The sequence below is a fragment of the Triticum urartu genome, chromosome 4A (genome assembly GCF_056163025.1).
Source record: "Triticum urartu cultivar PI428250 chromosome 4A, HENAU_Tu73, whole genome shotgun sequence".
NCBI lineage: Eukaryota > Viridiplantae > Streptophyta > Magnoliopsida > Poales > Poaceae > Triticum > Triticum urartu.
Genome location: NC_141876.1, coordinates 547399208 through 547410471, shown reverse-complemented (window position 1 = coordinate 547410471; position 11264 = coordinate 547399208). Strand labels below are relative to the sequence as shown.

General features: G+C 46.1%; 2 protein-coding genes across 2 annotated transcripts; both read right to left on the bottom strand.

The window, feature by feature from the left end:
• Positions 1–2453: 2453 nt before the first annotated feature.
• On the bottom strand, positions 2454–8212 carry LOC147976533 (uncharacterized). The gene is made up of 2 exons (XM_087520893.1): positions 6853–8212; positions 2454–2854 (listed from the first exon to the last, which is right to left on the bottom strand). Exons 1-2 carry the CDS (start codon positions 8201–8203, stop codon positions 2454–2456), a joined length of 1752 nt encoding a protein of 583 aa, XP_087377019.1. The 5' UTR covers positions 8204–8212.
• Positions 8213–9802: 1590 nt separating this feature from the next.
• On the bottom strand, positions 9803–11008 carry LOC125554142 (expansin-A15-like). The gene is made up of 3 exons (XM_048717742.2): positions 10827–11008; positions 10384–10708; positions 9803–10307 (listed from the first exon to the last, which is right to left on the bottom strand). The coding sequence occupies exons 1-3, from the start codon at positions 10969–10971 to the stop codon at positions 9995–9997; spliced, it is 783 nt and encodes a 260-aa protein (XP_048573699.2). The 5' UTR covers positions 10972–11008; the 3' UTR covers positions 9803–9994.
• Between the last annotated feature and the right edge of the window lie 256 nt (positions 11009–11264).

Here is an 11264-nt window from a genome sequence, read left to right as displayed (position 1 = left end):
GAGACTCGCGAGACATTCGCTGCAACCGAGGATGTCAGAGAACATCGAAACATGTCAACTACCAGCTCATGTTGATTTTGCGGTGCTCCTGGCTCATGGAGGCACTCCCTCCTACTGGATGGTGACCTTGCGAATCAGCTGAGGGCGTCAACCGAACCAGCAGCGAAAGCATGGCTATTCTTGATGATCCAGGTATTATCGCATGACGCTTTTCTGAAACTAGCGATCACCTTGTGGGCAACTTGGACTGCGCGAAGGAAGGCTATACACGAAGGTGTCCTCGAGGGCCCCTAGGCAACTCATGCTTTTATGAATCAGTACATGACGGAGTTGGAAATTGTCAAGGACCAGCAACCAACAAGGTCGATCGGGGGCTCAAACCAACAAGCATCGAGTGGCAACGCACGGCCCAGGGCCCCGTCGACAGGTTTTGCAAAAACTCATGTGGATGTAGGCTTCTCAAAATACCACACAAGGGGCTCGACTGCGGCGGTTTGTCGTGATGAGCACGACACATACCTGGGAAGCTCTTGATTGGATGTCTCAGGAGTACATGACGCAGCTATCCTAGAGTCGGTTGCTTGCCAAGAAGCATATGCTTTGGCAGAAGATCTAGCTCTTCACGATTCTGTCATTGCTTCAGATGCCAAACAAGTAGTAGATGATATAAACCGGAATGGCAGAGGCACATATGGTTCATTCATCACCAAAATCAGGCCTAGGGCAGCGAGTTCAACAACAAGGTTATTTATGAAGGTCGTCGTTCAAACAATGATGCACATAGCTTAGCAAAGTTTTTTTCCCTTAATTTAGTTCAGGGGCGCCACATGTGGCTTATTCAACCCCATGATCCTTTATGTATCCCACAAAATATAGCATTTGATGAATAAAGTTATGTTCATCCCTCAAAAAAAGGAGGGCTCTTCATAGAAACGTTTTTTCCTTTTTTATTTCTTATTTTTTACATTTTATTTCCTTTTTTCTTCTTTTAGTTTTTCTCCATTTATTATATTAAATTCTATTTTTTCTTAATTCAGGAGCAAATTTTGAAATCCGAGGACAATTTCTGAAATTCATGAGGAATTTTTAAATTTCAGGATCAGTTTTAAAATTCGTGAAATTTTATTAGAATTCAAGAATTTTTTTTTACTTTGCCGACATTTTCTTAAATCATCTTACAGTTTTTCGAATCAGTAACTTTTTTATTCTTTAAAATTTTCGGAATATTTTCAAAATTCACAAACATTTTACCAAATTCCCAATCTTTTTTTGAATTCGTGAATATTTTTCAAAATCAAGTAACATTTTAAAGATTGATGAAAGTATTCTGAAAATTTGAGCATTTTCTAATTTGCGATATTTTTTTAAATATAAAATTGTTTATTTCAAATTCATGATCATTTTTAAAATTTTGCAAATATTTTTTGTAGTCTGGAAGTATTTTTCAAATTTGTGGACTTTTTTGAATTTTGGAACATTTTATTAATTCGGAACTTTTGTTGAAATCCCTAACATGTTTTAAAGAAGCAGAAAAATCAGTACAAAAAACAAAACAAAAATGATGGAGCGTCGCCACGCATATTACCGGCAAAAAGCTACCATGGGGAAAGGAGGAGCATGTGTTTCCTCTTTATTACCCGCGTAGTTCGGGAAATAGGAGGTCCCAGATCAACACCAACGTGTCAGTGGCGAAGTTTCATAAAATTGTTGGACGGGCCAAGGTGGGCTAGCGCAAAGAATATCACATATATTGTGTTCTTCAGGCCCGGTACTACTCATTCTTCACTGTTTTCTGAAGCAACTACCCACCTGTTACCCCTTGCAGGACTCCCACAAGAGTCACACCATCACTTGTCGCGTGTCGGGCACTCTCTCAAGTTTTGGTTTTTTATTTTTCTAAACATGTTTTCAGGTTGTAGATGGAGTTCTTTTTTTGATTTTTGCCTGGTTTTTCCTACGTTTGGGAGGAAAATATTTTTTCTCGAATGGTAACTGTGCTTCTTGAAAAAGAAAACTATATTTTCATAAGAACTACTTCCTTTGTCTCATAATGTAAGACGTTTTTTGACACTACACCAGTGTAAAAAAACGTCCTATATTATGGGATGAAGGGAGTACTAATTTGCTTCTCGTGGAAGCATTGTGATTCTCGTGGAAGTACTGTGATTCTTTTTAAAGAAAAGGGGGTTTTGAGCCCCCCGGCCCCATTTTTATAGATGAGACCAGGAAAGTAACACCATTACAGTCATGCCAAGCATGTTCAGGAAAGTAACACCACTACAAAGACTGCTAATCAGCTGAAAGACAGCAGATCAGCTCTACCAAAGAAGTCTAAACAGCGTTTTTCATTATTACATTTTTTGCGCACAAGTATGTAATAACCAACATCTCTCTTCCCTCCCTTTTCTTCCTGGAGACCAGATTTCTTCCACTTTTTTAGTTAGCGCGCCGCATTATGCAGTCCCCAGCGACACCATTTCCTTCGCCACGTCTGTAATGGGCACCACCTTGAGCTTCTTCCATGGTTTAGCTGGCGATCCACCCAGCTCCAGAGGGGTGACCGGGCTGAGCAGCGTCGCCTTGCAGGTGCTTTCGCGAGGGCTTCTTGGTGGAGAGATTTGGTATGCTGCCCCCTTTGTGATTGGAGCGTCATTGGACTTCGAGCGGGAGAAGAGAAGCGAGCGATCGAAGCCACCTTCAGTGTCTTTCGTCTCGACAGTTAACCTGCCAGAATCTGGAGTGGGGCTTCCAGGATGCAGGAGATTTTCTGAACGAACGCCTCCAGTTTTGTCAAGGCAGGTCCTTCGAACAAGATCAGCCATCTCCTGGATTGTCCTAGCACTCTTCTCCATATCTGTTTCACATCAGTCCATATAGCATTGTTAAAGACATGTGAATTTCTATTTTTCCACATAGCCCATAGAACACATGCACAGACTGAATTCAAAACGATATGCTTCTTATTAGCAGGCCAAAATCTAGCAATTGATAAGTATTTAGTTCCTAATTCTACACCAAGAAAATCTGATATTTCCTCCCATATTTGCTTGGCCACCACACATTCAAAGAATAAGTGTGTAATGGATTCTTTTTCAGAGCAGTAAACACATTCTGGGCCTTTTTCTATGCCTCTCTTGGCCAGGTTGTCTTTTGTCATCAGTTTCTTGTGGGAGAGTTGCCACAAAAACACCTGGACTCTGGGTGGGATTTTTATTGACCACACCGCTGGTATATATACAGGCTGGACCCCCCTAAAGTTGATGATACTATAAAGGGAACTAGTGGTGTATTCCTCCTTGGCTTCATATTGCCAAATGAGTGAGTCACCCTCCTCTCGGAGCAGGGTACTCCTAATGATTTGCTCTAGGGCATACCAGTGCTCCATCATAGCAGGTGTGAAAACCCTTCTGAAGGTGAGTTTAATCTCACAGCTGTCCCAGATCTCAGCTATGGTAGAGCATTGTTGATGGCAGATGGTGTAAAGCGGCCAGAACTGGACTGAGAGGGGAGATGTACCAAACCAGATGTCTTCCCAGAATCTGATCTTCTGTCCATCTCCCACCACCCATTTATATCCAAATTTCAAAGCCTTAGCAGCCCACATGACCCCTTGCCAAAATCTGGAAGGGTTTTGGGGTTTACTAGCAAAGATGTTAGGGGAGTTGTGGATGTATTTCTTGTCCACTATCTGTTTCCATAGCTTGCCTTCATCTTTGATGTATCTTTTTACCCAGCTCCCAAGGAGATAAAGGTTAACATCTTTGATGTTGGGCACACCTAAACCCCCATGTTTTTCCCCATACAAACTAGGTGCCAATTGGCCAGGTGAATCTTCCTATTTCCTTCAAAGTCATTCCACAAACAGTTGGCCATCTGACTGTTGATCATATCTAAAGCCCATTTTGGAAATTTGAAAAAAGAAAGGAGGTATATAGGAATGCTAGCCAGGCAGGTTTTAATCAAAGTTAGCCTAGCAGCATAGGAGAGGAGTTTGCCTCTCCAGCCAGACATCCTTTTGAGGATTTTGTCTATTAGGGGTTGTATATCCTCCCACCTAAGTTTATCATAGTGTAGAGGAATTCCCAAGTATTTTATTGGGAAAGCCCCTATTCTACATCCTAATATATCTGCAAAGGATTGAGTTTCTTCAGGAGAAAGCTCTATTGGGATGATCTCACTCTTTGTGTAATTGATCCTCATGCCTGAGACTTGCTCAAAGCAAGTGAGGACCATCTTCATGTTCTTTGTTTTCTGCTCATTTTTCTCCATGAATAGGATGGTGTCATCTGCATACTGTAGGCAGATGACCCCATTGGGAATTATCTCAGAACACAAACCACTAATCAGCTTGTCAGAAGTTGCTTTGAAGAGCATCTTGCTTAGAACATCTACTACCAGGTTAAAGAGAAGGGGGGACAGAGGATCTCCCTGTCTCAGGCCTTTTCCTGTGAGGAAGTAGTTGCCTTCTATTCCATTAATTTTCACTCCAATTGATCCCATGTGTGTGACCTGTTTGATCCAAGTCACCCAAAGGGGATTGAAGTTTCTTTTTTCTAGGATTTCAATAAGAAAGTCTAGGTTAACTTTGTCAAAAGCTTTCTCATAGTCTAGTTTTAATACTAGACCTGGGTTGCCAGATTTAGCAGTGGAGTGCAGCACCTCATGTGCTGTGACTACACTCTCTAGGATAAACCTCCCTTTTATGAAAGCTGATTGGTTACTAGATGTAAGCCTATTCATCAGCATAGCTAATCTATTTGTAAGTACCTTGGTAAACACCTTAAAGATACAATTGATCAAACTAATGGGCCTAAATTTTTTCATGCTCGTAGCCTCTTTCTCTTTTGGGATAAGGGTCAACACAGCAAAGTTTAATCTATAGATATCCAATTCCCCTTTATGGAAATCATCAAACATGGCTATCACATCTTTTTTAATCACTTCCCAAATTTTTTGGAGGAATATAAAATATAGACCATCTGGACCAGGGGCTCCATCAGAGTATGAACCAAAGATGGCCTCCTTAATGTCTCCTTCAGAGAAAGGTTTTTGTAGGGATTGGTTTTCTAAATCATTGACCTTTTCTTCAGCAGCAAAGAAATTATTATTGATTCTAAAACCTTTTCTATCTTCTTTCTTAAAGAGATCTTTATAATAGTCTGTGGCTATACCCAACATGTCCTTGACATCTGTGGTAGTGCCAGTAGGTCCTTCCAACTTGTTAATAAGCGTTTTCCTTCTCCTTTGGTTTGCTACAGCTTGAAAATACCTAGTGTTTCTATCCCCTTCAAGGATATCCCTATCTCTGGATCTTTGTTTAGCTTTAACTTCTTCTACAATCCAAAGTTTATGGAGTCTGGAGAGGAGTTCTTTCATCTTTAAATTTTCTACCTCAGAAAGCTGCACAGTTTCTGATTTAATATCAAGTTTATCATACTCTTCTTCTAACTCCTGCTTAGCTTTTCTAATCTCAGCATCTACATTTCTACTCCATCCTCTACTAAACTTCCTAAATATTCTCACTTTTTCCTGCCAAATGTCTATGGGGGTGGTACATTTGACACGAGCAGACCAATTTTTCTCCACAAGCTCCTTAAATTCAGCTCTTAGTAGCCACCATTTCTCAAACTTATAGCTTGAGCTTTTTGGGGTACCATCCACCCCTGAATCCCACAGAATAGGAGTGTGATCACTACCAGTTCTAGGGAGAGCTTGAGAACTACTTAAAGGAAACATTGCATCTAGTTCAGTGGTACAAAAGACCCTATTTATGGTACTCATAACCAAGTTATCTTGATTATTTGCCCATGTGAATTGTCTTCCAGACATCTTAATTTCTAACAGACTCCAAATTTCTATCCAAGCATTGAATTTGTCACTCCAATTATGGTTAATCCTCCCATTGTTCTTATCTTTCTGATATCTAACTAAATTGAAATCCCCCCCCCTATAATAGTGGGTGGGTGGTCATCAATGAACATACTATGGAGTTCAGAGATGAACTCATCCTTGCCCTCTTCATATGGTGATCCATAGACTGCTATGAACCTGAAAGTTTTTTCACTTGTCTTATGTACTAGATTACATGAGATAGAGTATTTGAGGGAGTTCCAGCTAATAACATAAAAAAAATCCAAGTCTACTCCTACCAGAACACCACCTGAAGTGCCTTCAGCAGGTAGGTGATGCCAGCTATAAGGTTTATCCCCACCAATAGATTTTAAAAAGGAAGCAGAGAGTTTATCTTTCTTTGTTTCCTGAAAAGCTACTATACTAGGTTTATGTTTAGCTAGAGTTTCAATAATGCAAGGTTTTTTTCCTGGGGTTGTTATCCCCCTAATATTTCAAAACAAGGCATTCATTGGATCATGTGTTTCTTAGGGTGCTTGACCCGTCCTTTTTTGGAGACTAGGTTCCACAAGGCACTTTGGTCCAAGTGCTTAGATGGGATCACACTGAACTCTGAAGGGGTACCAGGAGTACCACAATAATCTATGAGTTCTTTTTGGGAAGGGAGCCCTTCAGGCTCCTTTGCCCAGGGTTTTTTTGTGAGTCTAGGGTAATCCATTAGACTACTAATATCTGGGGGCCCTCCAGGCTTCTCTACTAATTGGTTCACATTGCAAAATACATCCATCTTACTTTTTTGCTTAACAACAACACTACTATTCAATCCAGCATTAATTTGCTCAAAATCCCCTGCATTTTGTCCTTCAGACAAAGGCAGAGAGCTGGAAGAACTAGCATCTATAGTGAAATTACAACTAGTATCTATCTCTATTCCTATCTTCTTAGCTACTTCTAGGAAATTAGGGTTACTAAAAAGCTCAAAGGAGTTTTTAACAATGGTACCTTTGTTGTCTTTCTTAGTGACTTCCAAGTTATGCACCTTCTTAGTGTTGATTGCAATCTCCATCATGGATCTGCCTCCCACCTCAACCCTGTTGCTTTTCCTGAGTGCTTGTACTGGGCCCCATTTGTGTTTCCCATCTTTGTGCCCGTGCTGAGTTACTGTCTCATCAGTAGGGGGCTGAGGGTTGGAGCCATTTTCTGGTTCGAGCTGAGGGCTAAAAATCACCTCTTCTCCATCTCTACTCATTGCATTCCAATCTTCAGTTAGTAGATCTTCTATCTCATCTTCATCCTCTTCAAGCTCCATTCCTTGCAGGATGTTGTAGCTCTGCTCCATGCTAATTGGGTCTTGCAGTTGCTTCAGATAGTCCACTACTTTCTGTTTTGAGTTCTGGCTTGAGGTACTGTTGGCAGATTTGTTACTTTGGAGAGAGGGAGTGGATCCTCCTCCGGTGTTCCCTTTTTCCCTAGTGGTATTCTCTTCCTCCTTGTTGTCCTTCTCTAACTTGTTGCCATTAGCATTATCAGCTAATTCATCTTCTAACAGATCATCCAGTTCTGGGTCATCTTCTGGTGGTTCTACAGTAATCCCAATCCTGAACAGCTTGTCACCTATGCCAAACAGCCTTTCAGGGGGTATTTTGGTGTGATCTTTATATTTGATCTTGATCCTGACCACCTCAAAGAATGACTTGAAATTTCCTTGCCAATCAACATCAATCAGGATCCCAAACACAGATGCAAATTGCTCCAGTACTGCCCATTCAGCCCAGGCTGGTGCAACCCCATCCAGCTGAAGACATACCTTCTGCAGTTCACTATGGTGTTCTAACATCCCTTTCCACACTTCTACATTCAATGTGGCTCCTTCTATCCCAGGCAGGCCAAAAAGAGGATATCTGGCTACACTCTCAACTGGGATGTGAGGTGGGAATTTGACCAGAAAAGTCCAATCATCAAGTACCCTTATCTGCCATGGCCAATTGGTCTTGTAAATCAATGAGAAGTTATGGCCCAGTTCCTTCTTTGTGACCTGTCCTGACTCCACATAGACAATTCCTATATTCCTCTTAACTCCAATGTGTTGTTCATTCACATCAGAGACATCAATTTGGTGATAGCCAAGTCCAGGAGCCCCACTGCCAACAAATTTTGCTGGATTTCTTGGCTTCTTTCTTACTGGGCAGTCTTCCACCTTGTGTGTCACCACTTTGCATATGAAACAAGCAGGTGGTTTTGGGAAGTTGGTCTTGTGGTGTCCAGGTTCTCCACAACTATAGCATATGACATCTGCATACTCTCTAGCATTCAGATCATCAAATTTGTTGAGGGGTTGCTTTACTTTGGCCATGTTCCTCCCTTTCTTCTGCTGGTTGCCACTCACAGAGGAACTGAGCCCTTGCTCCTGGACAGATTTTTGCTGCTTCTGATCAAAGCTTGAATTGCCTTGCTTTCCAGGATTCTGCCCTTGTTGCCCTTTCTGTTGCTGATTGCTAAACTGTCTGTCAGAGGGCCCTGAATCTTGGTTCTACCCACCACCCTAGACGCCAGGGGGGCCTCTCCATTGGTTCATCTGTGGTGGAGGGAAGAATCCTCCCTGATACCAAGGGGGTGGGATCTGGGGTCCTCCAGGGAATCCAAAGCCAAATTGGAATTGGGGGGGGGGGGAGGACTGTATTGTGGGTCAAACTGAAGCCAATTACCTGGGGGTGGAGCTCCATCTCCTGATGTTTGGCCCCCCTGTTTGTTGCTTCTAGGGTTCCCTCCTCTTCCTCGCCCGTGCCCTCTCCCCTGCGCTTCTGCCATGGCTCTGATTTCTTCACACAACTTTGGATCAACTCCCCTGATGGTGATGTATGGGAGGGTGGCGGAATCGTTCTCCGACGCTGGGTGGCAGTCGGCGGCGGAGAACGAGCAGGGTAGGGTTTGGTCTCTTCGGATCCAGACTAGGAGAGGATGGGGATCCGGGTTAATATCCTGTTCCCACAACTGCCCGTAGTGCTCGCGTGAGGCCAGGTCGTCTTCCACGCCTCTCCCCCTTTTCATGTCAGCAAGCTTTTCCACCCCCCCCCCACTGGTAGTGCTTTGTGGGCCTTGATTGTCATTCTCTGTAGTAGGATTAGGAGCAGAAATTCCTTCTCCAGTTGCGGACTTCAGGGAATTGCGCTTTCGGACCATGATTGCACGATCAGGAGCGTCGATTTTTGCAACGAAGTTGAGGCAGCGCCGGGTTGAGCTTTGTTCTCCAGCCCATCGAAGCGGGGTGGCGAATTCAAACCTCTGATTCTCCAGTTTTGATGAGGCATAAATCCGCCGCTGCAATGATGGGGTGGAGCCATGACTTCTCGCCGGCGAGGTCAGCTCTGCAGGGACCAGAACGCTCGCCACTTCGCCCTCTGCTCCGGGATGTGTGAGTGCATCTCTGCCCTCGCCCAGGAAATCACCTCTTCCGGGGAGGAGGAATCCATGGGGATCATCCTGGCCATCTCTTCCTCTGTCGCCTCGACGCAGATCCGTGTCACCAGCTTCTTCAGGGTGTCTCCGCGCCCTGGCCTTCGCATCGTCCTCTCTATTCGCACACGGTGGCGCTCCTCCATCTCCTTCTCCTCTATTGAGATCCGCCCGTCGCACGCGGGGACGCTCAGATCTGAGAATCTGAGGCGTCTCTTCATTCGCGGCTTTGCGGGGAATGGGGGCGACTGAAGGCGCGCGTGCTGCGGTGGAGTGGAGTAGCGGTAGGCGCGTGCGTGGCGGTGGCGGCGGCGGCGATGGCAGGTGCGGGGGTGCCCAGCGGCAGCGGTGGTGACGGTGGTAGGTGGATATGGCCGTGGTGAGGGGAATCGCCAGAGCAGCCATCTCTAACCAGATCTCTCCAAGTACTGTGATTCTCAAAAAAGGAAAAAAAATCATGCTTCTCAGAAACCACTCCAACTTCTCTCAACCTCCGCTTCTCCAGGTTTTGTTCACACTACTATTCGACCACACGACTACGCTACTCTAGCATCATTTCCACCCTGAGACCCAGACTAGTCTGCACCATTATTGGACGGACCCAAATACAGGATGAAAACCGAGCCTCCAAGCAAACCAGGGAACTCGTTCTCCTGCCCTGTCCGACCGCTGAATGTACGACACAGAGGAGTCAGTAGGAGAACTGAAGGCTTGAGGTGAAGGCCAGGCCGAAGCTCCACCACGCCGGCACGACGTTCGGGAAGACGACGGTCTGGCCGCCCGTGTCGGTGACACCGAAGGTGAGCGCCTGGCCGGCGAGCGCCGCCAGCGACTGCCAGTTGGCGCCCCAGTTCCGGCTCATCGGCATCCTCTCCGTGCCCGCCCCCTTCACCCACACCGCCTTGATGTCCCCCGTCCCGGCCACGTTCGAGATGAGCACCAGCTGGAAGTGCTCGAACCCTCCCATGGTGAACCGCACCCCTCCCCGCTTCACGCACGCTACCCTACAAAAGTAAAACATCACACACTGATTAATCCATCCATCCAAGTCAAACCGCCCATCCAATGGTGAAGCAGTACCTTTGGTAGAGCACCGGCACCACGCCGCCCTTGTAGATGCCGATGTGGAGCCAGGCGGGCTGCGCCATGTCGAAGTGCGCGCGCGGCGGGTTGCACCAGCCGCCGTCGCCGCCGCCGGCGAGGGCGTAGTTGGGCGGGCACAGGTTGGTGGCCGTGACGGTCACCGACTTCCCCGGCACGCACCACTGCGACTCGGCCTCGTGGTCGCACGTCACCCGGTAGCACTGCCCGCACGACGCGCCGTCGCCGAACAGCGCCTCGCTCAGCGCCGCCGTCCCCGTCCCGTACCCAGTCCAGTACAGGTTGCCGTACCCGCACGCGCCACCTGCATCCATGCACGCACGCGTTGAAAACTTCGTGTACTGCTTAACCACTCCACTCTACCTGCTGGTAGCTCTGAAGTAAACAGAGGCTAGCAGCGCGCACCCGGCCGGCGAACTTACCCATGGTGCCGGAGGCGTCGCTGCCGCCGTAGAACGTGGCCGAGCCTTTCGACCAGCCCGCCGCCTCCGCCGGCACGAAGCCCGACGCCTCAGCGACGACGACGGCGAGCAGCATAAAGCTCCATGGTTTACGCCGCGTCTCCATTTTTCAAGATCGGCAGTGAGACTGTGAGGGTGAAACGTGAAAGGTAGTCCCAGCTCTTGTGCAACATACAGTACACTGTACGCGCGGTACTTAACTACGTAGCGGGAGTGAGCGATCGATCGAGTGGAATCGATTTCACAATTTTAACCGTGCGCGCAGGTCGGTGCAGCGAATCGGCGGAGCGTGTGACACGTGCACTGGAAACTGGATCGCTCAGCTAGAATTGCGTGCTCTTCTCGCAGATCGGATCGCCGGATCGACCCGCTCCGTGTTTCTTTCCTCGTAGTAAGCAC